At 46.2% G+C, this 25,966-nt stretch overlaps 3 protein-coding genes across 6 annotated transcripts in view; all 3 read right to left on the bottom strand.

Annotated features, from left to right (window-relative positions):
- The window catches only part of csnk2b (casein kinase 2, beta polypeptide), a 74,995-nt gene extending 70,098 nt beyond the window's left edge, over positions 1-4,897 (bottom strand). Inside the window, exons 1-7 of the mRNA XM_076149779.1 lie at positions 4,768-4,897; positions 4,107-4,187; positions 3,883-3,985; positions 3,150-3,265; positions 2,974-3,049; positions 2,698-2,887; positions 2,071-2,187 (exon numbers count right to left, since the gene is read on the bottom strand). Coding sequence (XP_076005894.1) covers positions 2,097-2,187; positions 2,698-2,887; positions 2,974-3,049; positions 3,150-3,265; positions 3,883-3,985; positions 4,107-4,178 — 648 coding nt within the window. The 5' untranslated portion in view covers positions 4,179-4,187; positions 4,768-4,897 and the 3' untranslated portion in view covers positions 2,071-2,096. The remainder of the gene's footprint in view (positions 1-2,070; positions 2,188-2,697; positions 2,888-2,973; positions 3,050-3,149; positions 3,266-3,882; positions 3,986-4,106; positions 4,188-4,767) is intronic.
- Positions 4,898-5,643: 746 nt separating this feature from the next.
- Positions 5,644-20,607, bottom strand: prrc2a (proline-rich coiled-coil 2A). 4 transcript variants are annotated; one of them, XM_076149923.1, is made up of 17 exons: positions 20,476-20,607; positions 18,071-18,222; positions 17,092-17,269; positions 16,727-16,829; positions 16,522-16,633; positions 16,274-16,417; positions 15,519-15,760; positions 15,224-15,312; positions 14,860-15,011; positions 14,181-14,283; positions 13,892-14,081; positions 13,611-13,700; positions 12,835-13,387; positions 12,362-12,615; positions 11,862-12,186; positions 11,512-11,764; positions 5,644-11,405 (listed from the first exon to the last, which is right to left on the bottom strand). In XM_076149923.1, exons 2-17 carry the CDS (start codon positions 18,183-18,185, stop codon positions 8,249-8,251), a joined length of 6,060 nt encoding a protein of 2,019 aa, XP_076006038.1. In that variant the 5' UTR covers positions 18,186-18,222; positions 20,476-20,607; the 3' UTR covers positions 5,644-8,248. The 4 variants fall into 4 exon arrangements, with proteins under 4 accessions (XP_076006038.1, XP_076006040.1, XP_076006039.1 ...); XM_076149925.1 differs by having other exon boundaries at positions 11,512-11,719; XM_076149924.1 differs by lacking the exon at positions 20,476-20,607 and adding an exon at positions 20,286-20,467.
- Positions 20,608-21,852: 1,245 nt separating this feature from the next.
- Positions 21,853-25,748, bottom strand: neu1 (neuraminidase 1). The gene is made up of 7 exons (XM_076149927.1): positions 25,528-25,748; positions 24,809-24,998; positions 24,251-24,513; positions 23,568-23,750; positions 23,158-23,377; positions 22,714-22,950; positions 21,853-22,602 (listed from the first exon to the last, which is right to left on the bottom strand). Exons 1-6 carry the CDS (start codon positions 25,612-25,614, stop codon positions 22,730-22,732), a joined length of 1,164 nt encoding a protein of 387 aa, XP_076006042.1. The 5' UTR covers positions 25,615-25,748; the 3' UTR covers positions 21,853-22,602; positions 22,714-22,729.
- Between the last annotated feature and the right edge of the window lie 218 nt (positions 25,749-25,966).

The following is a 25,966-nucleotide window of genomic DNA, read 5'->3' as shown; positions in this document are numbered from 1 at the left end:
AAGCAACCAGGGTGGGGGTTCCTCATCGTTCTATGAGTCATACGTCAAGAAGTCATACCTTCGTGTCTGCTGGTTGTTTGTCTCTAGTGTTTATCTTTTCCATCATGTGTGTGAGGCGCCGGACAGAGCGTCCTTCATCTCAGGCCTTCCCAAAGATAATTGCTGAAAGATTTCTGGATGATTTTGGGCGATTTTGATATCGTGCAGCATTGTTTGGTGCCATGTTTCCCCACCCTTGCTATTACTCAGTCATATGAAATGTAGCTGCGGCCACACCCAGAATCAGACTTCTCCCATCACTCCCTCCTTCAGCGAGGGAAGTTCTCCCGATCCTTTCAAGCTCTTAAACACACTCATAGCTTTCAGATAATCCTTTTGTTTTGAGGGCTGCTTGGAGACGCGGCGGTAGTTATGTGAAGACGGATTTGCTGTGTTGACTTCGCGCTTACTATTTGAAATCCAAATACCTGAGCACAAAAGAAAACGGGTCGGCTCTAAAATCTGAAGCTACCCACAGTGACATCGTGTGGCGGGTTGTGGAACAGCAGTCTCTTAAGAATGATGAGGGCAATAAAGGTATGAAAAGAAAATAGAAGTTTATTAGGAATTCTGAATCCCGCTCACCCTTCCACAGTAGCAGAATGCCGACAATGACAGACGAACATTAGTTAAAATCTGGACACATAAATACCATCTTTCTTGTTTCAGGAGGAAATCGAACACGTATCCAAACAATATGTTGCAATCACACAAAGGAGACGTGATGGCGGTCGCAGAGTGTGTGTGTGTGTGCGCGTGTGTCGGAAAACAGAGAGCAGCTGGTATTCTGTCGCTAAACCTTAACATAAATAAGTGTGTGTGTTGGAGAATGCAGAGTCAGTGCAGTGGCGGAGTGAGCTGAAGGATTCAGATTGTCTAAATTCCACTTTTCTCTGCGTCTCGTCCTCTTAGGTCTTAAAAAGGGAGACGAAGCTACGTCGGGGGGTGGGGGGGGGGAAGGACGACAATACAAAGATTGGCTCTTCGCCTGCTGCGGTGGGACGCGTCTTCAGAAAAACGGAGCACGAGTTATGGTAAAAAGCACAAAATACGGGGCGGGTGGTTCGACACGCGCACAGACAGCAGGGGAGACGGCGCGGGGCTGGTAACAAAGTCACAAACGTCACCGTAGCTTGATCTATTCCTACCACACCTCCTAACTAAAAACAAACGCACACTTTCTCTTGGTTTCTGAGCGTCTTAAGGCAAAATTTAACAGAACGCTTTGTGCTCCCGACAAATACGGAGCCGGTAAACCAAATTTCCAGGTGAAGAGACGCCCGTCGGCACCGTCCGAGCCGCCTCTGTGGGTGCCGGGCCTGAGTGTACATGCACTGGGGGGGATGATGGGACGAGCAGGTGGGGTGGGGTGTGGTGGGGTGGGGACGGGGTAGGTGGAGGGGATGGGGGGGTTTAAATGAGGGGATGGTTCTTGACGACCCTTTACCAAACCGTGCCAAATATGGAACAAGAGAAAGAGCCGGAGCTGAACAGGCGGCCGTTTCCCCCCTGGTTTTCTTTTTAGCTCTCCACCGGTGTTCGCCTCTCCAGTGAGAGTCACAGGCCGCGTCCCCTTCCCCCACCACATCGGTGTGACTGAAAAGCAGCAGCGTGGAGCCTCAGTATTGTTCAGCTTCCTCTTACTTCCACCTCCTGTTATGGCACTGATGTTTGGTAAAGTACTCGCACGGGAGTCCCAAGTGTGTGGTTGCATGTGCACATTTCCGTATGAACTAGAGTGTGAATGTGTGTGTGTGTGTGTGTGTGTGTGTGTGTGTGTGTGTGTGTGTGTGTGTGTGTGTGTGTGTGTGTGTGTACGTGTGTACGTGTGTACGTGTGTGTACGTGTGTACGTGTGTGCGCTGAATGTCACGGCTGTGCGGTTCTATGTCTCGCTCACACTCAGAAATCTTTACACTTTGTTTTCATTGACCCTAATCTAAACCAAATAATACAGTCTTCGTGATGGGGAGGGGTCACCTGCAGAGCATTCGAAAATACAGGTGACCCCTCCCCTTCTGACGATAAATCTCTCCTCCTCCTCTTCCTCCTGGCCTTCTAGCGGATGGCCTTGACGGGGCTCTTGAAGCTGGAGGCGGCTTGCAGCTGCAGCTGGTAGGCCATGGGGTGGATCTTAAACCCGTACAGCCTGGAGAGAGAGAGAGAGAGAGAGAGAGAGAAACAGCACCTGTGAGCATTTTTTATCTGCAGAGACCACAAGATTGTTTATTGACACTTCGACAGCTGACTAGATGCTACGCTGAGCAGATGAGGCCTGTGTACACTTTGCTGAGCATCGTGTTTGCTTTTAGGGAGACGGCGAATGTCTCTTTCACCACCTCATCGCACCCCACCCTGACTCGGCCTCATGTGACACCTCGTGTTTCATGGAGAGCCTGAAAGAACACACGTGGCACCAAAGCAGACCTGTGGCACATTCAGGTTATAGCCTCCATCGGGCCTGGATTGCTGTTCGAAACCCTGATGGTAGTCAGAAACATTTGTGTCAAAGTCTGACCAAATCCTTTCAAAATGACCTGAAGCCGACCAGCAAGCGACCGGAAAAGACATGTCACTCTTACGACAGCGTCCGTTTCATCACAATTTGGAAACAACCTCCACACATCAGCTTTAGGTTTTGGCTCATTGCCACACTGACCTTGGGACAAACTGATTGGCGGGCCTCTTGGGCCTGTACTCGGGGTGAACCATGAAGAGCATGTGGGGGAAACCGGTGCCAAAGTAGGCTCCATCTGTGTGATGGTGCCGGGAGGATTTGGGTGTGTAGACATCCATGCACTTGGGACAGTAGAGCTTCACCATGGCCTCTCCTGGGATGTCTGACAGGCCTGCAGAGGACAAGGGAACAGAGGGATTGGAGATAACAACTCTCCTGGTGAATGCTGTGTATCCCTATTATCCTAGATTTACTCACCAATGGGGAGCATGGGCTGATTCTCACAGTAGACCCGGGGGCAATATCCAAAGTCCCCCTGCTGATACTTCTCCAACTACAGACACAAATATAGAGAGAGGGAGAATAAAACGGTGGTTCCAATGATGAGATGTGACGCAGAGGGGAGGCTTTAACTTGAAGCAGCCGGCTCGTACCATCTGTGCGATGCCTCGGTTGGTGAGGATGTAACGTGCGTGGATGAGGCCGTACAGCATCTCAGCTGCCTGCTCTATCAGGTCACTCTGGTTGGGATTGTCCTCCAGCTCTTCATCTGAAAAAAAGACACACAAAAAAAGGAACAGATTGCGATTTAGCAGCAGAAGAAAACGAGGACGAAGAACAGCACCGGTTACATTCTTCTCCTACTGACTGATGAAGATCATGTGGTCAAAGTGTGACGCACGCAGCAGTGAACTCAGCTTGAACTGAGAGAGAGAAGTGAACAGAGACATAGAGATAGAGATAAAGATAGGCAATTCAATGGCAAACATCAGGAAACCTCAGCAGGTGATTTGAGTTAATGAGATGATTAGAGTGAGACACCGTGACTCTACTATACTGAACTTTTTCACAATAATCTCATTTTCTGAGACACTCAATTTGGGGGTTTCTTGAGCTGTTTATGTAATGAAGCTATAATATACCAGAGTTTCACTTCTTGAATTGAATAACTGAAATAAATTCACTTTCCCACGATATTCTAATTTATTGAGATGATTTTCTCACAGTCAACGACCTGAGGCTCAACTGACAGGCGGCAATAAACCCTTCATAATTCCTTTGGCCACACTTTGAACAAATACTACTGTTGTGTGTGTGCAAACAGAAGATGATTCAATCGGGAAGTTACGGTCTAAGCTACAGGAAGAAACAAACGTGGATCTGCACCTGGTTCCAAGTCCAGGATCATGTCCAGTGCCTGGCGGTAGTGGGGGACTTGCTCGTTGAGTCCCGTCAGGTTGAACTTGTCCTGAATGTAGTCTTCATCCACCTGTCAAGAGGGAGAGGAGAGACACGTGTCAACATGAAGACACAGTGTGTTACAGCACAAATGAACTCTAAGGTTTGATTGTTTTACTCCATCAACAACAAACATGGAGACAAATCCTCACCTCACAGAAAAATTCATTCCCTCTCAGTCCACAGAACCAGGAAATCCATGATACTTCCTCTGAACTGCTCATCTCTGGAGTCTTCGAACACACACGAACGTACACACACACAGTAAGTAAGAATAAATCTGCTATATGAATTCAGTAAATGTCTTTCTGTCTGTTATTCCGTGTTGGTTCGAGTTTCATCAAAATATTTTGGTTGATCAAAAGTGAAAAGATAATTATTTGACAGGTTCAGTAAACAACACAGTAGCTTTATGTTTATTAGGAAACGATGACTGCCCAAACCTGCCCACAGGGCTAACTAGCCAGCTTAGCTAACGCTGTCTCGTCAACATTTCTCAAGCTCAACGAGTTGCCGTACACACTTTTATATGCGCGAGTTTGTTCTTTCGTCCAAACATCAAAGACAAACAAATAAGACAGTATGGTGACGTAGAACAGCGCAGTAGCACACCGTTTCTGCATAAGCCTTGGTAAGCGTTAGCTTAAGTGAGCTAGTGTTGCTAACCTTAGCGGCTAAGACCCAAAATGAAATCCAATATGGCGCATAGTTAAGAGAAAGGCCGCATTAGGGAGATCGGCTCTTTGCGGCACTGCCCACGTCTCTGCTTATGAAGCTAGAGGCGCGTTTATGTGACCGATTCAGTCAACTTACCCTCTGCTGCCTTTATTCTCCTGCAAAAATCTGACAGATCAAAACTGTAGAGAGCTCACGGGTGTAAATAAGATGGACACCACCTCCCGGTTCACCGCTAGGCTCGCGCTTGTTCTTCCTGTCAGATTTCAGCAGGCTACAGGGCAGAAGATGTAAATGGTGCCACCCGTTGTTTAGTTCGAGTACTGCAGTCTAAAGGAACCCACACTTCAATCCAAAAAATCTAAACCTTGTCTAAAATAGAATTGTAAAAGTATATCTGGATATGTTGACATATCTACGGTAAGAAGCAATGTATTACAAACATATTTTACATGTATTGTATATAAATGGGGGTTAAACTTGGATTTTGAGAGTGGTGGAATCTCAACTATGTCTAGGCCTGGCAACATTGTTGTAATTGTATCTCAAAGCAGATCCCACAATGTCTTCATAGGACATGTCTGGTTCATCTTGTTAAGACTTCCTTTCCTTACATACTTTAAGAGGCAAACAGAGCAACCCAGCCTCTGCTCTGCTACATACAAATATATGTAGTCATACTGAAAATGTTTCAACAACTTGGCAAGCTGTCACAGCACTAATTAAGTATTTGTACAAAATCTGCCCAATAGGCTGTAAAATTCAAACATACCATTAAGTCCAAATCTTTTAAAGACCAGAGGTTGAAAGGCACTTCAGTTTTACTAGTTGTGGCATCTCACTTCAGCATAGATGCGTCACTTCTTTGGCAACAGTGATATCATCAAACTAGCAAAGTGAAGTCATCCAATAAACCATTGGCAACTATGATGTCATCTGTTTCGTTTTGGCTAAAAAGGAGTAATCAGGACAAAGTCCCAATTTAAATTAACAAGAATGAGAAACACCATTACATTTCCATTAAATCAAAAGAAGTTTATTTATTAAGTTTGTCTTCTCTGTATAACTTTATTATAATAAGACACTTCTCTGCTTGTACATTGCTCCCTTGAACTAAAAATGGCAACATTTGTTTGTGGGAATGTAAGTTGGGGTAGACAAAACTTAGATACATACCAATATACATACATGTGTGTATATTATGCTTCCATTAATAAACCATAAATGCTCGAAGTTTTAACCACTCCAGGTACCTCGGTAATGCTGGAAACATAGTACAATCTTTGAGTAATTTTCTGGAATACACTACATCTTTTTAAACCATGAGTACATACAATAATGCACACATTAACATTGAGAGTTAAGGAGGGATGAAAGACTCGGACAGTGTTACATGTACAACTACTAACATAAAACCAGTAACAGGCAAGGCAAGCTGCACCCATGTATGTGTCCATGCTTAAAAGTCAGTGAAAAATAAAAAGTCCAACTTCACTTGCCTGCTATAGAGTGTATACTTAGATCACACACACACTGGTTACATTTTGTAGTGCACTGTATGTTCTTAATTTGAATGAACATATACACACATTTGAATGCATATATGTGGATGTTTTTAAGAAACTTAAAATGAAGAATTGTCATATTGGTTAACTTAAGCGTGGGCAAACCAGGCAGGAAGTGCTCGCCATTCTTGTTACGCTCTGGTCCCCACCCCATCTCCAAGTTAATACACAGGTGCCATAAAAGCACACATGCCACACACGCTCGCACGCACCCACCCACACCCACACACACATACAAATAATCAAATGCCCTACTCACAACATCCCAGAGACTATCTTCCAACTGTTGTCAGTAAACAAACAAACCCCAACTTACAGCAGTGACACAATTAATGCGGATGCAAATATCGATTTGTTCTCCATGGATGTTGTCCCTCTTCCTTTCCAAACTGTGCGTCGTTTCGAGTCATGTAACATAGATAAGTCCAACACAATTCTACATACATCCAACAAGATCCGCCTTTCATTATGAATCCATTATTGGTTGTGAATTTTGGAAACCGTGTGGTGATTAAAACGCCCGACCTGAAACACACTTGAAAAATACTTCCTCAAACACGTAGCTCTTACCCGTCCTTAGTGTGAGGAATCTTCACAAGAGCACAGACTGCACCACTGCATGCAGGACAGCAGAGGAGGTGGGGATTGTACAGTACTCAAGACAGCCCATCGCGCTGGGCCCAGAAAGAGTAGATGTCTAGTTGTATCACATGTAACTTACTCAAAGTAACACAAAAAAAAGAATTAACAGCAACCATGGATTCTGTTATACTACAAGGAGTGCTTATTGGAACATATTCGATTGCCTATTGAAGCATTTATATATGAAAGTTCTTTATTCTATCATGACCTACATTTTATTCAACATTTTTCTCCTAACACGGCTAGGGCATTTCACCATATAGTATGTTCAAATGGAGGAAAAAAATGTTTCCATAAAAATGGACATCACAGAGGAAATAATGGTTAATATAAAGCCACCAAGCTATCAATTCAGTCCTCGTTGGGTAAACAAAAGTCAAATGAGAGAGTGAAGGAATAGTCTTCTGGGAAACTTCTATTTTTGCAGAACTTCAGGGAAAGACGATAGTATGATGTGGCTGAAAAGCCTTTATTTCCTAAAAATGGGCCAATCAGGAGTAATGAAAAGTCAGGGCAGGTCAACCAACTAGGAGGGGAAAAATTCACACCGTCTATTTCAATAAGCAGCAGAAACATTATTAGAGACAAATTTATGCAAGTGTAGGTGAGCAGTAGTACTTCAATAGGTCTGTTATCACAGTAATCAGAGACACGCTTTTCAGGAGATCAAAAAGTTAGCAAAAGGAGTAATTGGGGAATTGAATAAAAATGTTTCAATGACCTGCTTTGTAGAAGAGAAAACATACACCCAGAACTTTTCTCAGAGGCTGAAACTGAACTGACAAGTGAGGGCAAAACTGATACAAAGACAAAACATAACATCTTATGGTACATTGTTCTCTTTAAAAGATGAAACTGCAGTCTTTCCCTTTGTGAGGGAGGTGATGCAGATCTGCACGACTGAATACCACCAAGCTCAAAGTGTGGTAGAAATATACACAGATACATAAATATAAAAAATAGCCCAATCCAACAATTAGCCAATTCAATCCCACATTTTCATGTTGCACCCACATGACTGCACATGTTCATGTGTTTAAAGATGTCATATTGTGCTTGTACAAGCAAGTGTGTGGATTTCTGAGCAAATGTCTTCTGTAAAAACGACGTGCGCCTCCATTGCAGAACAACATGCTTGTCAAATCCAACTAGGGTGACATTCTTGAGAAGGGGAAAAGGAGCCTAACTGATATGGGAGCAAGACGGGACAAAGAATACACAATAACGGACGGTAGTTAGATCAATGCAAGGGGGGTTGGGCCAGTTGAAGTGAATGTGAATACCGTCTCCATATACTGTACAATGGGCTAATATGGTGAGGGACGTCATCCTCAAGAGGGATAAAGATGTAAGAAGATGGGTTTCAGTGTAGGAAGGGTTGAAAAGTTGAAATATTCTGAAATCTTGATCTATCACTTCCTATTTTTGGGGGAGGGCCAATTGCCACGCTTCTCTCCACGGTTGCCACCTCCATTGCCCACTCCACTGGAGCCACCACCAGGCGGACCACGTGGGCCTCTTCCGCCCCCGCCCCCTCCACCTCCTCCAGTATTAACCCTCCGGTTCTGTCGATCCATTCCGGGTCGCTGGCTTGAGAAACTTCTTTTATTAGCCAAAGGCTCCTTTCCTGCCATATCTCGGTCAACCATCCCGCCACCTCCTCCACTGTTGCCGCCGCCACCACCTCCTCCTCCTCCACCTCCTCCTCCTCTTCCCGGGTGGTGGTGATGGTGAGAGGAATACGACTTTCCACCTCCTCCTCCTCCACCTCCTCCTCCTCCCTCTCTGTCTCGGAACTCTGTGAAGTCACTACTCTCGGAGGCCGTCTCCCACTCCTCATTGGCCTGGTCTGAGTTCTGATTGGAGAAGTCTGGGGACTTGGCCCCATGGCTGTGGTGGTGCTGTGGGTGGTTTGGCCCAGAGTTTCCCTGGTTGTAATGGTGATGGTGGTGACTGTTTGCATTGCCGTGGTGCCCGCCTCCACTGCTATTGTTGGCTGCAAGTGTGACGTTGTGGTTAGCGTTTGGGGCACTGCCGGTCATGGGCGCAGAGGCGGGGGCTCCATTACTATCCGGAACTGAATTCAAGGAAGGAGATGAGGGTCGTCCTCCCCCAATCACTCCCACTCCTCCATTAATGCGGGCAGCATTCTCTCGCTCCTTCAGTCTCCGGAATCGCGGAGGCTTGTCCTGCTGGTGCTGCGAACGCCCATGGCGACGACGTCGAGGGGGCCGCTCAAAACCACTGGGAGGGAATCCACGGCCACCGGAGAGAGGAAGAGCATTTGGCCCAGCAGGGTTTGATGTGGTGTTGCCTGAAACTTGCTGGGTCACAACCCCTCCATTTTCAGTGGACCCTTGGGTGACAGGGGCTGCAGCAGGTACAGATGCCTGAGGGGGGATGACACTCTGAGCCTGGTTCCCATCAACAGGCTTGTCCTTCTTCTCTCCACTGTTTCCTCCGCGGCCCAAGTCTTTGGGCCCAGTGGACGGAGCTGAGGGCTGATGTTTCCGACCTGAGGCTGACAACTTAACAGAACCTCCATGAGAGCCTGAGTTGGCTCCCATTCTGTGTCCTCCAGTTGTTCCTCCTGCGTTGCCACTGCCCCTGTAGATACCTCCCCCACCACTGCCTCCGCCCCTTCCTCTCCTCGAGGGCACACCCCTTGGGGTGAAGACCCGGGCCTGGGAACTTCTGGGGGGTGCAGAGGAAGCATTGTTTCCACCAGTTGTGTTGGCATTATCAGAACCATTTTTGTGGTTGGTTTTCTGGTGGTCTTCCTTGTCTGAATGACCGAGGTCACTGGCACCACTCTCACTGCCGGTCTCCGAGCCTCTCTGCCTCCTCCTCTTAGGGATTTCCTCATATTCTGAGCCTTCACTTCGGGTTTCACTTCGGTTCCTAGCCCGGGCTGGGTTGTGCTGGGATCGGTCCTGACCATGCCTACTACCACCCCCCTCAACCTTGGGTTCCTGATGGTGGCCACTGGCAGCTGAAGAACGATAGTCTCTGCTACTCCTGCCACCCACTCTGCCCCGACTGCTACCCGTGGGCCCTGCACTTGGTGTGTAGGTTCCACGGTAGCCACGGCCACGACCATAGAACTCTCCCCCTCGTCCGCGGCTACCTCTGCCACCTCCTTTGGTAGGTACTCCATGGTGGTGGTGGGCGCCAGCTCCTCTCTCAAAGGAACGGTCTCGGTCTCTCCGGGAGGAAGGGCCTGAAAATCCTGAGGAAGTGGTGTCTGCATCTTTGGGCCCTCTGCCTGACCCTCCTCCACCTCCTCCTGAGGACCGATCTTTACCTCCGTTGCGGGGTTTCGCTGTCTGGGCATGTTCATCCTTACCCGATGGAGCTGATGTGTGCTGAGATACAGTAGAATTGTCCTGCTTTGTGGAGGTCGACTGTCCACCATCATGCTCCTTATCTTTCCCAAAACCTTGGCTTGTTTTCTCTCCTCCATCAATATCTCCTCCCTCTCTCTTCATCTCCTTCAGCACTGGTTTCTTGATGGGGCCAGCCCGCTTGTGGGCATTACCGCCTCCTGTTTGGTTGGAGGGTTTGTGGTCTGAAGGAGCGCTGGAAGAGTCCTCCCCTCCACGAGAGTTGTTCCCACCTGCACTTGCATTGTTGCCTCTCCTGCCATGTGAGGATGCCACACCTGTATTGCTGCTTCCAGGTCGTGGACCCCACTGGGTCTCCGTCTTGTGCTCCCGCCCACCTCTTTGGTTTGATTTGGGATGGGGATGCTGCTGTTGATGTTGATGATGCTGATGCTGATGCTGTTGGTGCTGTTGATGCTGCTGGGGCTGAGTATGACTGCCATGTTGAGCAGGGGGCGGGCTGGAGGTCAGGGATGCATGGGGAGCATATCCTGGGCCGGCTTTCTCCTGTTTTGCATGGCTGCTACTTCCAGCATTACCACTGCTGGATCTCTCACCAACATTCTGCCCAGCAACTTCAGACTCCCTCTGGGGTGGGTGATGATGCAGGTTAGCTTTGACACTTCCATCTTCCCTGGCAGAGGAAGATGATGATGAAGAAGAGCAGGAGGATGAGAGGGAAGGCTGATGGAGTGGGGGAACAGGATCAGCCTTCTTGTTGGCGGCCTCACCAACCCTCTCGCGGTTGCCTTCTTGCTTGTGGGGGTGAACAGGGAAGTGAGACTGCTGGGGATGGTGGTTGTGATGATGGTGAAGGTGAGAGTTGCTCTCAGCAGGGGGGTGGTCTGTGCGACTGTTGCGATCATAATGGGGATGTGGGGTTCCCCACATCTGGCCCTGCTGAGAGCCTCGAGGTGGTCCCTCATCTTGGTGGGTAAAGCTGTGAGGCGGATTTCCCCTTTCACCCACCCTCTGCTGCTGCTGGTGGGGAGGCATCCTTGCACCCTGGTCAGGGAAGTTGCTGTAGTTGCCCCGTCCACCCATGTAGTGATGGGGGTGGTGGCCGCCTCCCTGAGCCCCAACTTGACTGCCCACTGGTGGTGGAGTAGGATTGGATGTCCTGGAGCTGGGCTGTTGGATGGGGCCCAAGCCACTCTCTCGTATGCGATGTGGGGGAGTGTCACTCCTTCAGAGAAACAAAATGGAATGAATACAGAACAGTACATTATTCACATACTTAAGTAATGTGTATATAGAATCTAATACAAGCAAAATGGCTTCTGTATTTGTACCTAGGCCCCTTGGAAACATCCTCATCTTCCAACACCTGCTTCTGCCTCAGGGGGGATGTCAGGCCGCGACCCTCTCCTCCACCAGGAAATACCTCTGGCCCCCAGGCCAGCTTTGGATCCATAGGTGGGGTCCCACGATGGGCATGCCCTGGGTGCTGCTGCTGCTGCTGCTGTTGTTGTTGCTGCTGCTGCTGCCTGTCAAAGGGGTCTGAACCAGAACCGCCAGAATCAGACCGCTCACGCCCCATAAGTCCTGTGACAGAGAGGTGTTTGGGTTTTTTTTCAAAGAACTAAAACGCTGTCTAAAGTTAGTAGACACCACTTTACAATCTTCAAAGTGGTTTACTCACCAGAGGGATGCATGCCAGCTGGGTAGTAGTCCATTGGTGGAGGACGGCCCTGCATCATGCGAGGGTCCATATAGGGCATCATCATCCATCTAGGGTCAAAGTTCATTGCCAAAGGTGGGGGTCGACCCATATTGCTAGGCTGATACAGGGGCCCACCTTGCTTGGGTCCAGGCCCTGGTTGGGGCGTGGAACCTGGGGAAGGACCCTGTGGAGGCTGGGGGGACAGCTGGCTTTGGGAGGCCTGGCTATGCTGCTGCTGCTGCTGTTGTTGTTGCTGCTGCTGCTGCTGCTGTTGCCACTGCTGCTGCTGTTTAAGCAGCTGCTCCTAATGAAAAAAAAAACAAATGGTAAAAGAATAAATACAAGAAGAAGAATTTTACTATGCAAATGACATGCAGTTCCATCCTCCATGCTCTGAAAAACTAAGTTGAGCATTGTCAAGACCAAAAAAGTATTGGTGAATGTGAACGTGAAGCGATTAATCAGGATCAAATGCTAACCTGTTGCTGCCTCTGAAAACGAGGTGGAAGAGACTTCTGGTACTTTGAGTATCCCTGGGTAGGGGGACCCCCAGGTTGACGGCCTGCTCCACCTCCCATATTCTCAATTTTCACCGGGTCCACAGCTCCAGCAGCAACTCCACCACGAAGGTGAACATTGCCAAGTGCCTCTTCCTTACTCTCTCCTGGTAAAGCTGCCTCCAGAGTAGGCTGCTGAGGCTGTGAAACAGCTGGCTGTGGGCACGGTGGGACATCTAAACCAAGAAACAATGTTGATATGGTAGAATCAGGAACTTTAATCAAAGGTAGAGGCTTTATCTAAGCTACCATAATAAGCATTCAGTTGTTTACATGTTGTTTGACATATGCGATACTGTTCTAAAGTTTAAGGCACAATATTTTTTACCACTGTATTTCAGCCACATTAGCTAGCATGTATGGTCAAAATAATTCAGACTAGTCACCAAAATCACCTGCACTGGAGTCATAGCTGCTGTTGCTGTTGGCTCGCTGTCTGTCGTTAACGCCGAGGCCTGACCCCGGCTGGACAGTCAGAACTGGAGGTTCCTCAGGGTCCACACATGGGGACGGGGGCTGGCTGATGTTGGGGGAGGAGGCAGAGGCTGACACAGATGGACTGGGACTGCCAGCTGTTGCAGCGGTAGAGTTCTCATCGGGGCTGGGGCTTACACTGTTACCACTGCCCCCACCTGTGCTGCTGCCCTGCTGCTGTTGCTGCTTCTCATCTAACCTCTTTAGCTTTTTGGCACAGGCAGCTCGTCTTTCCTCCTCCATCCTTCGTTCCTCCTCCTCGCGGCGCCGACGGGCTCTCTCCACAGCAGCAGAGATCTCAGTAGAGGACTGCTTTCTTCGCTGACGCCAGGTCTCATCCTCATCATCTCCCTGCGCTCCTTGGACCTGCGGGCCGGCTTGGGAAGATGGCGTAGGACCTCCTGCTGCTGGCTGTTGCTGTGACGGGCCAGGCTTCACGGGACCTGACGAAGCCCCCTGGTTGTGGGGCCGGTCCTGAAGAGGAAAAGGTAATTTTGTTATCTTTTTCTCTTGATCACCTTGAACTTTGTGGAGGCAAATGTTCAGCCAGTTTCGCATTAAATGAAGGAATACTGAAGCGGCAAAAAAATTATTTCAAACTAAAAATGAATCATCCATAAACTGTCTGCAGGCGGTGGATGAAAAAATGATGGTGATGGTTTAGAGTGGATCTATGAGACTCTATCCAGATGTCTACCTGTCGATTAAAGGAGTGTGGCCCTTGTCCAAGAAGCGGCCCTGGTGGGGGGGAGGTCTGCTCCCGGGTACCCAATCCAGGCCTGCGCCACTGTATATAGGCAGACACAGTTAGCGATGCTCCACCGCAATAATCTCAACTAGATCATCACAAGCACATACACACACTGACATTTCTGCTTTTGAGTGTGTGCAAATAATCATACAGTATGTGTTTGTCTTTTAATAACTGAACAACGGCTTGTCTAAACAACACCTTTCTGCTGATGTTCTGTACACTACCTGGTAGTTGGATGGTGCTCCCTGGCCACTCCAGCCACTGCCTCCCTCCTCGGCCCATCCTGGCTTGCTGGAGGGGGGTTGAGGACCATTGTCAGTGTTAGAGGGAGGGGTGTGTCGGTTCTCGCCGCCGCTATCTGACGTTCGAGAACGAGAGGTCGCAGGGGGACCGTCCTGGGACCTCTGCGGCTCACTGGGGAAAACATGAAAAGCAAATCATATTAAAATACAATTTTAAATGAATAGTGGCATCTGTAGTCTGAGTACAACGTGCATGTACTTGGTCACATACCGTGAGTCATTCTGGCTCTCTGTTCTCTCCTCTTCTCCCTCTTCATCTCCTTCATCATCACTGAACTTCAACTTGGCAGAGTAATCAATCTCCTCATGTGCCCCTGTAAACAAAAATAAAAACAAATTTGAACTATGTCAGTGCCAAGCACATAGGCAGTCAATGCATTAGGGCATTGGAAAATGCACGCCATCTATTCTATTTCCTCCCACTTCAATGAACCTGATCCTCCACTCTCCTTTCCCCCCCTTACTCTCTAAGCTGGCACAGCAATTCGATAACTGGAAACCGTCTGCCTCGGTCAGCAGGAAACACTATATGCAGATACATCCTGACATGTTACAAAGCATTAATATCACCCACTTACACTGAATCATTGCCTCCTAAATGATTTAGTAGCACAGCGACTAAATCAACGTGTACTTGCAGTTCATTGTCAATGTAATGGGGTTATTTACTGACAATACCATGAAAGAAAAAGGATTATAAATATTAAAGGACTCAGAAAAGCTGTATTCAGAATAAAGAGTATTGCATTGTTTACTGCAAAAATTGCCTATTTTAGTTCTAATTACACTAATTACTGATACTATAAGATTAATAATGTGATTCTAAATAATTCAGAAAATAACTATATCCAGATAGAACAGTATAATTTCAAATTTAGAAGTTGACTGACCTGCCCAACCCTCATCTCCATCGTGGTCCAGCTCATCCAGCTCCTTTAAATCATCTTGCTTCAGGATGGAGGGCCGCTTCACTGCCTCTCCACCTCCATCACGTGGGGGGGCCTGGGACCTGTGATCTGGACCACCCTGCCCACGAGAGAACCTGAAAGAGCGGGGAGGTTTTTTGTCAGGAATATGAAAGAATAAATAGGAACAATTTAGTGAAAAAGGAGAAATGAAAAAATGCTTAATTAATTTAAATGAATTCAAGCTGGGAGATTTCAAATGTTTTTGATCAATTATCCTTAACTAGATTGATCATTATAGACAACAGTTTGTGTCAGCTTAGGAACTCGGTCTTGGTAAGGCATTTACCTGGGCACAGGCCCTTCCCCAGGCGGTGGGTACCTGTAGGGCCCCTGAGGGCCGTATGGGGCCGGGAAGGGCAGATAGGGAGGATACATCTGGGAGCAAAAGAAATACAGATCAGTTTCAGATGCCAATTCTTTTCAGACTGAGCACAGGACTCAAGAAAGCTGTGCTATGAGAAATGATATTAGCCTTCAACTTCATAATCCAACCCATTTTTAAGACCTGTCCAAATATTATTCAAGACATTTTAAGGATTTGGATTTTACACAATGAAACCAGGAAGAAAAGGAAAGCTTACAAAGGGAGCCATGATCCCTCGATATTGGGGGAACCCAGGGCCCACGGGGGGCTGGGGCAGAGGCAAGGCAGGGCTGCCTGCAGGGGGGTTCCTAGGTGGCCCATGGGACTGGGAGTTCTGAGAAGGGACCCCGGCTGCCCCATCCATCAATAGAGCACCACCATTGCCCCCCTCCACTGCCCCCTCCCCAGACAGGGTGGGCGCCAGGGCTCGGCCCCCACCGTCCCGCCAACTTGTAACGTCTGAGTAGAGAGGAAACACAAGGGAGAACACAGCAGTCAGTATGTTTTATGGGCTTTAATGGAAGTTCTGGAATGCAAAATCATTACATTAGAAAGATTAAACATAAAATGCTCTGGATGAATGAAACTATGATTGAGCCATTATGTTCATAAATGTAATACGATGTTTTACTACAACACCAAAACTATGGAGACAGACTGGAGAATTCACAGTGCATTACTGACTTTAAAACTCTGTGTACAGACTAAATTAATAATTAATCAGAAGTTTGCTCTCTGACTATCAGCTGCCAGGTCCCCTTCTATGGAGAACACTGTAATGTTAGGCTTGCTGTGTTATGTCTTGTATCTTGCTGTGCAACGGCATGGAAGACTTCATTTTCATAAAATGTCACTAGTTCCGTTATCATCAAGTTCTGTCCAAAGCCGAGTGAAGTGGATGGACTATCACCGTGGACGCTCAAATAACTCACTCCGTAAATAAATCAATTATTAAAAATTGGCAAGACTTACTTTGGGGGCGGAGGCTTGGTCCGGGCCCATACCACTGATCTGCAGTGCCCGGTTCTCTGCCAGCTTTGTCCTGGTCGCCAGCCGCCTGCAGGGTGGGAAATTCCTCGCGAGAGAATGGCGACGGTTGGTTTGATCCCTTTCCACCTACAAAAAAAAAGTGAAGAGATGGACACAATGCTTTTTAAATGGCCAGTTAATAACAATATGTTTATTTTTATTTTTAAATCACTATCAAAAGACAGACGCACCATCTCCTTGTGCTCCATGTGTAACACTGGCCTGTGCCCAGGACCTTGCTCCTGCGACCTGGGCTGTAGCCGGAGCTGGAGCCGGAGCTGGAACTGGAACTGTAGCTGGAGCCTGGGTGGGGCACACAAAGGAAGAAGCATCAGACACATGTGAACTCTGGCCATTACATTGTGCTTATATTAAGTTTGTCTAGACTCTCCGTACCTGTACTTCTGAAGCTGGCGGGGTTCTCGGGAGGCTCGGTGCAGGTATCTGTGAAACCACAGGCTGCTGCGATTCCGGCTGCGGTGCTGACAATGCATCGGTACTGTGGAGAAGAGGAGGGGCGAGATCAACAAAAGCTGTGTCAGTGCAAAAGATCTAATAATGCAAAAGATCAAACTAATATTGTGTCCTGCAACATTTCTACACCTAGGCTGCATTCCATTCACCAGTAATTAACATACAACCGTTCTTCTGTTGCAATAGTTAAAGCAAGACAAAAACATTCTACAACATGTGTACATCTTATGAATTGCAACAGACATAAGTCTAAGATTTGTTTACAGTGGTGAAGGGTGAATACTTGCCTCTTTGGGTCTGCTTGTTCCTGTTTGCTTGCCCATCCTGTGCCGTCTTTGGGAACGAGCGAGACGTTGGGATCGTTGCCTTTGTTCTCCGCCTTCAGACTGGGCAGGTTGGCAGGGGGTGGCATACGCCGCGCTGAGGCAACTTTACCAAGAGACTGCAGGCCATGGCGGGGAGGAGCTGATATGGGGAAAAGAAAGCGGGTCATTAGCACAGAGAGACCACTGAAAGCTGACACCAATGAAATCTACTGGGTGAAACGAACAGCCACTGATGGCAGAAATGCTGTGTGCTGCTTAGTTTAAACATACAATTTAACTGCTTAGCAAACTAGCTAAGAGCTTGGTGGTTTGGGCCTGATGATTCCAATGCATGCTAAATGAAAATACTTATTTCCAGTTAAGTCATTACTACAGATCAATATCAATCCCTCATTTGTCTATGGGGGAAGAGAGAACCCAGAGCAGAGCATGGCCTCCCTGTGTAGGGGGGGAAAGTCTATGTCTTGAAAACAGGGGCATCTGCTTAAATCTAGCGTGGAGCTTCTGAATAAAACATAGATTGGGGACTCGGTACTGCAGTCAAACACCATTCACAAGTGAGGCTCTGTCTCCTAGGCTCAGCTGACAGAGCAAGTCTCATAAGTCATATACGATTTAGTCCAAGCTAAATTTCTGGATGCCTCCCTGTGTGAGTACAGCATTGCAGCAACCTAGTGGGTAATGTTTTCTTTTTCTTTCAGAGACACTAAATGGTAGGGTAGGGTACAAACATCTCTAAACACTGAATGAAATATGTATGCATGGGCAGTGAAAAACAAAACTATCTGGCAGAAAATGAACACATACTGCACAGGTGCTACAATTTGGAATTTGACACCATGAGTCAATCGAAAAGACAGGCAGGGCAACTCCATGAGAGCGGACGTCTACAGTGACATGCACGGAAAGCTTGGGTAAGAAACTCAGATCCAATACTCACCAACAGGCTTTTGTGTTTCAAGGCTTTTTCCTTTGTATGTATCAAACAGGTTGAGAGACGCATACTTGGTTTTGCCTTCCTTCCCCTTTGCAGTTTGCCCAGAGCGCTCTGACATTGCGCTGTCCGCTCATTGAGTATGGTGAGCCCTGAGACTAATGGAGAGGGCAGGAGAGAGAGAAGGGAGGGAGAGATTTGACACCAGGTAGACACAGAAAGTGAAAGTAAACACACTGGGTTCACAGCCACAAACAGGAACCGCATACTTTGTCTGAGAACTTGAAACGGGTTAAATGAAAGGCAGGTTATGTAGGCATGTTTTGACTTGGCAACATTTAGCGTTATGCATCTTTAAATGATTTGGGGACAAATCCCTTGTCACAGGCAGGTCTGGTAGAGTAAATGACTGAACACCTCACTGCAGGAAACACTGTACCAAAGGAGAAAAAAAACCATGGTTGCTGTGGAAACACGTTATAACTGATACTCCTCTATGCTTTGCCTTGAGAAAGGGATGGCTCCATGGCAACTGCCGGGCCTTTTACTTGAATCCATTTTACAGCACATCAATAAAACATGCCAGTCTAACATCTGTCCATTTCAGAGTGATTTGGTTGCACCCAGCAGGTTGAACTGGTCTCCCCACCCAACTGTCTACCATTAGGCATTACACCTGAGTACAAACGATTATTCTGACATCACCATGCAACAACCAGTACAGTCAAAGCCACCGCTGCCAGATTGTTATACTATGTGAATCAATGACCAGAACAACAACATTAGGGCTAAAAATAGTCTTGCAACCAAAGGCACCTGGTCCCCTTGTCACGTATTACAACTACCCGTCATCAAATCAAACAAACCCGAGTCACCTGCTACACAGAAAGCGGCAATGGTGGTGAATCTTTACTCAGCCAACGCAAAAACAGATTAAAATGAAATTGCATCGAAAGCAACATGCATTTACACACACACACACACTCAAAGCTTGAAGTATCCCCGAGCAACAACTTAACGCGTGTTTGTAATCCACAAAAACAACATCACAACCACGAATTAACTGAACGAATAGTTACAAGACGACTATCATGCAGAAGCAGCAAATCGAGCCTCAGTCGCCAGATGAGATTAGGAAAATTAGGTCGTGGGATGGCCGGTCAACTGCATGTTCTGAGTGTGTGGGGATTAACGGGGGCAGCAGCAGCCATAACCGCAATGCTGTGCGTCCCCATCGACGGGCCCTCTACTTACAGCTACACGAAACACCTCAACGTCGCTGTCTATTACGGGAATATGAAAACACAAAACACGGATAATCATTCAAAGATATCCGCGAAAGACGCTAAAATTAACGAACCCCCCCCCCTCCCCAAACTGTAGCGTTCACCTGCGCCGTAGCGACTCTCTCTGCGGGGCTAACTAGCCGAGCTAACGCGGGGCCTCCGTGTTCACGCAGGGAGGGGGACTGCGATGATGTTTCATAACGCGTTATATGGTCTTTGCAGCAATTTAATATTCACTAAGCGTTTAGAGTCGCGTACAGACGCCGAGTAGGGGTCTGTTTGTGTTAATGATGTGTTTGTCTGCCGCTGGTAATGAGCGCAAGACGAGACGGGAAAAACAATTTTAATGGGAGAACAAAACAAAATGGCGGTGGAGCGGCGACAGGCCCGGTGTAAAAACGCTACACACCGGCTGAGCAGGAACCATTAATGTAGCCGGGAGAAAGCGTAACAACTATTAATATATTTCTTCGCGGGGAATGCATGGAATCACATATTTAACGTGATGGGAGTTTACAAACACAAACAAATGCACACATACAGCCGAATCTTTCCAAGCAAAAATATGCTAAGGGTAACTCATCCGCTGTTAGCTTCCCGTGTCGGTACGACGAAACCCGTTCAACCTCAGATTAAATTTAACTCCCGCTGGACACATTAAAACTGTCCGGTGGTGTAATAACATATAAAACGTATAAAGTCTAACTTCTACGAACCACGTAGCTAAGCAACGCTAACTACCTACCAAGCGCTCAGTTAGCTTAAGCTATCAAACACCATCCTAGACTCGGTAACTTTTCCAACAGTATCTCCACAAAAGACAACACTCAACTTAAAGGTACGCGTGTGTATGAAGGTAAACACGCTCTCCGATCACACCGCAACAAACAAAAACCGTGTTTGTATACAAAATGCTGCGTTCTGCGTCCACTGACCTGTTTTCCTCCCGACGCAGTATCGCAGTGAGGTTAGCAATGTTAGCACGTAGCTTTTCTAGCCAGTGACCCAAGTATTTAGCCGCACAGCTAAACTGGCAGATCTACTCACTTATCCGGCTTCTATACACGCCGGAATCTGTCCGATTAACGCTTAGTTCTACAACGTTTATGAAAGTATGCCGCTTACTTGTACTCCTTTTATTTTCTATTTCCCCAGAAAACAAATGAAAAAGGAAAAAGAAAAATGTGATGCTGGGCTCGATCCGTCACCTAAAGAGCCGTCAACGGCTTCTGGCTAACGCGCTGAGATGGGAGCCGCTTGGGAAAAAACGCAAAAGCAATTCAGACACACGCATTTTTAATTTGGGTCTCATAATACATATTTGATAATACTTTTAACGACAATGAGAAAATACTTACATCAATTGTAGTTATGATATTTTTATGACGCAAATAATTGATTGTGTGTATTATATTGTGTGTACAAGAAAGCATGTTAGAGATTATCTGTGGCAAATAATGTGTTATTTCTTTGGAAAATGTATTCCAGAGAAATAAAGTACATATTATACATTATTTTCTTCTTCGTTTGATATCTCTTAAGTTTTACACATTTGTTTAACTGTTTAACTTAGTGTTTGTTCAAAGACAAAATGTCCAAAAACCCAAAATATTACTTTGACAATGATGTGACAGAAAATCAACAAATCCTCAATGGGAAAAGCTGAGACTCATATTTGTTCTTGATAAGCAATTTAACAGAGTAATCAAGTCGAGTCAATTTATTTGTGTAGCCCAATGTCACATACAATGTCTCAAAGGGCTTCACAGACCCACAACATCAGGAAAATGCCCGACCCAGCCCAAAGCTCTCTAGGAAGACGAGGCAAAAACTCCAGAGAAAACCATAATGTGTAAGGACAAAAGGAAGAAACCATGGGATTCCCTCTCCACCAATGGCTGGGTGTGCAATTGGAACTTCCAGTGGGATTATACAGAGGTAAAACAAAGGCAATCAGTTATCTGCCCTCTCAATAACTCAGTCAGCCAGAACTAATACACAACACACTATTTTTAAGCGCTGAAACTATTAGACCTACATCAGTATGAACTTGTGGTGTTCAGTCAATTTCAAAGTTTTATGTTCAAATTCTCTATTCTTCCTTTAATACATTTACTATCTGAAAATCTGTTCTCTACTGTAATCACTTACCAAATCTGCCAGGATATGCATGCTGTGGTACAATTCATAGTCCTATCGATGCTTTGGATTAAAAAGTAATTTGCACAAAAAGTAGAAGAGAATGCAATCTGTTAGAAATCATCCTTTATTCCATTGAAAGCAAGAGTTGAGTTGAGAGGATCCTAGACACTTGATCCACAAATAAGAGTTTCAAATCTGAATAAAGTAAAGACAGTAGAGTTAAGTACAGACATTAGAAAAGAACATCATTCATGATGTACAGATAAATACATATTGCGATATCGTCATTCTCCCTCCTCACTCTCACACTCAGACTCATACAGAAACACACTCATACATCAGTCCCTTTTTTCATCAAAATCATTGATTATTTAAAACCATTTTCGATCTCAAGCCTCAACCAGGATCATTCCAACAGCATTCCATAACCAAAGACAATTCAAAGTGGTTCATCAAGTGGTTCCAATACATTTAACCTTACAAAGACAGAACCAACGTCTATCAGCATGAACTCTTCGCAGACAGAAATTCCGTATTACTCACATACACAGAACTGGAACCCGTATACTGTAGAAACCATTCAATTCCAGCACCAAATAAAAGATACGCACACTCTATATCTTTGAAATATAATACGCTTTGCAATGTACCCACCATGTTGGAAGAACCTAACAGGTAACCATGTGATTTTGCCATTGGTCTGTGGTAGTCAGGGTAAAAAAGCAGCTGTGTTGGCAACATTAGTTCTATTTATGTGCTTATCAAAATATGATTGAAATTGATTAGACACTAGTTTGTTTAGTCTGTAAAACTATCTGAAGATTGAATTGGGTAGTTCTCTGAAACACAGTCTTTATTGCTTGGTGACACATTGCAAAACTGAGAAATAAAGCAAAGACTTGTGATTGAATCCCCTGAGATCATTTTAGGAAGCAGGGGAATAGAATGAGGCGGAAACTCCACATATAACCCAAACACAAAACTGGCCATTGATGATGCTGAGCATCACATTCTCCCACAATTGATGTGCCAGTTTGACAAGTCTTCTCTTTCCTTCCAGAGGAAGTGTTGGTAATAAGTAGTATATACCTGCTTCCTCTGCGACAGCATCTAGGAGGAAAAAACACAGCTCACAATGAGTGTTTTCACTTTTCAGAAGAACAAAACATAAATCACACTGCAGTCATTGTTTGACTCCTGATTTCTTGCAATTCTCCTCACCTCGCTCTCATGTGTTCTACCGACCAGCATAAAGGTGAATCTTGAGGAATGATATAGTCTCATCATAATCCTTATGGCCCTTCTCATAGAGGATATAGATGAACTTCTGGTCATCTATAGGATCATTATCAAGTGATGTCATGCACGAGTAGCCGCTCGGTCCCGGCCATATCTGGAGATTGTCTCTCTCCCAAGATTTGCCATTGGACAGAGACCAGCGTAAGGTCAGGTTCACTCCTGGGAGGGCCAAACACACACAGTAATGTTAAGACAAGAACCCCACACACACACACACACACACACACACACACACACACACACACACACACACACACACACACACACACACACACACACACACACACACACACACACACACACACACACACACACACACACACACACACACACACACACACACACGTTGGTTCAACTTGTCCTTACTGTGAAATTCGTTGGCAGGGTTGACGAAGAAGAGCACTCCTTCCTTCTGCAGGGCTCCAGCTGCAATAGCGGGGTCTATTAGCGTTGAGTCAAAGTACAGCTCGTCTATGGGCAATGACTCTCCACCGTCCAGGCTGCGCACCACGATGCGACACCGACAGTGGTAATTATTCTGATTCCGCACGTAAATGATGATGCTGCCATCTGGCATCTCAATCGGCTGCAGCAGGACGGAGGGAGAGTAAAGACAACAGGGAGGCGTGAAGGTCACAATGAGTTCAGTTGGACAGAGTCACAAACTTTGTGATTTAAAGGTTAATTTACTAATTGGCTAAAATGTGATAAATGTAATATTTTACTCCAGTTCTGTAATTGAACTACTGTGAGGAGACAACTAGCACCAAAGGTACCTGGCACTCATCAGGGTTGAAGTCCTGTGCTTTCTTGTCATGGTTGTAAGGGATGCTCTTCAGTGCTGCACCGTTGTACCAGCTGTGTCCATGGTCGTCACTCAGGATGCAGAAAACCCCATCACCCGCCAGAGTCCCGTGGCCACACACCACCAGCCTGCCCTTCGCTGGGTTGTAGCGTTTCTGTCGTGCAAACAAACAGAGATAAGGTACCTTCCAGATGAATCCAGAAACGTCTTCACTATTCATCCAAGTCTAGGGTGAGTTTGCAACTGCTTCATCTGCTGCACTTCCTCTTTGACGATTCATTGTGTACTTAAAAAAGTTGATTTTGCTTTGTCGTAGTAGATGCTGTGACCCATATACCTGCACTACACATGATTTGGCATTTGTGGAGCTCGGCCAGTAGTATCATGTATCACAATAAATCACGTGTGTATAGGAACAAAATGACGACAATAAGCTCTGATTTTCCTTCATCCAAATTCCTTACTCTTGTAAATTCTTAGTGGATCATTATATCTTGATTATGATGTGATTACTGCCCCATAAAACATGATGGCCATAAAATAGCTGCTTTATATGGTTATTGTTTTGTTGACATTACTTCAAAAAGTGCTGAGACTTTCTTTACGCAGTGCCACATGACTCAATCTTAAAACTGGTCAGTATCAGTGTCCCACCTGGATGCCAAACCCTGGGCCGGGGGCGAAGCTCTTCACACCGAGCATCTGAGAGAGGTTTCTGTGTTGGCCCCAGCTTAGGCCGTCATCCCGGCTCTCCACCATCATGGTGCTCGACGTTTGGCAGAGGTATTGGTGAAAACACACAGCGTAGATCAGTATCACTGAACCCGTTTCCCTGTCCACCACCACAGCGCCCAGGTTCAGCCCGTCTGGGGCGATGTTATCGTCTAGGATATAGGAAGTCGGGGACCAGGTGGCTCCTGGGAGGATAAAGAGAGGGAGAGGAGGGATTAAGGAAATCAATAGGCTTTATTCTAATTTAGTTCATATATTGATGATGCTGTTTTAAGGGGTTACTTCATAAACAAGTCTAATAATGAGCTGAATTATACACTACAGAGCAAAGCCTCATTAAAGACTGAAGGCGATCCCATCAAATCATCTCACAACTTCTGACTTTCCCCCTATGATGCAACAAAAACAACTCATCTGTTGGTTTTCAGCCACTAAGAAGTTGTTCTATGTCTGTGTGTGTCTGTTTGGTGCTCGGCCTGCCTTTGTCTGTGGAGCGCCGCATTGCAATGAACTTTGACCCCACATCTGCGGAGGACATCTTCCGCGCCTCAGAGAAAGCCAGCAGGCTTCCCTTGGAGGTGGAGGTGAGCAACGGGATGCGATACGTGTTGGCCTCCCCCTGCATGCCGCTCACCCACAGCAGCTCCTCCTCATACAGCAGAGGTTTGATCTGGGAAGAGAGGCCATGCAAAGACACGCAATCAAAAGAGGAAATGGAAAAGAAGACTCTTTACAATCTATACGAAGATTTAGTTTGAGAGACAAAACCTCTGGCAAGGCAGGAATCACACCTGCAGCATCTCAGGGGCCAAATAAAAAGTCTGTAGATCCGTTTGAACACGGATCTCAGGCACAGACAATGATAGAAGAAGTACACATCGTAACAAATAACTACAACAACAGAACGGATGTATAGAAAATGTTTATGTAGTAGCTTAGTAAATTAGAGTTATTTAAATCTGAATGTCTAATCTAGAACAGGAGGGAATCCTAATGTCTATGCTTTCATATCATCTGAAGTATGAACGGAACGAAGAAAGGACAAAACTACTCCAACTCCAAAGCTTAACAACAACAGGAGGAAGATGTACAGACTCAACAAAAACGAACTAAATCACGTGGAATCAAACCCACGGTGATGATCTGATGAGGTTGACCAACCTCTGGTGGGATTTGTTGTCATTTAGTTGTAAACGTACCTGCATGGAGCTGCGGAGGCAAACACTGGGGGAGAACAGAGCGCAGAGCAGGAGAGTCACAGCAGCTGCTCGGCTTCTTGTTTCCATGGCGCCCCCGAATCCCGCAAAAGTGGTTTAAAATGTAGAATTATAAAGAAGAACAAAGGAAAGAGAGAAATAGACCGCGCCGTGTTCCGTCAACTCGACTACATCCACAGGCTCTGTCGCTGTAAAGTCACATGACCACGCTGGGCGGTCACATGACCACGCAGCAAAATAAAAGAGAAGTTATTGACCTCAAATACAGAACTACAACTAAGATAGATTCTTATTTAAAAAGACGTTACTTTCTTATTGCACATGTTGCACTGAGCTATGATCTTTGTACAAATAAAAGCGGGGGGGAAAATCATTATGTTAATGAGTTTTGAGTGTCTGAATAAATACAGTCAGCATATAA

This window comes from Genypterus blacodes, unplaced genomic scaffold (assembly GCF_046128005.1).
Source record: "Genypterus blacodes isolate CSIRO-AG114 ecotype Tasmania unplaced genomic scaffold, CSIRO-AGI_Gbla_v1 ptg000048l_1, whole genome shotgun sequence".
In the NCBI taxonomy this organism is placed as follows: Eukaryota; Metazoa; Chordata; class Actinopteri; order Ophidiiformes; family Ophidiidae; genus Genypterus; species Genypterus blacodes.
The sequence above is the reverse complement of the archived record's forward strand: the minus strand, read 5'-3'. Positions and strand labels throughout refer to the sequence as shown.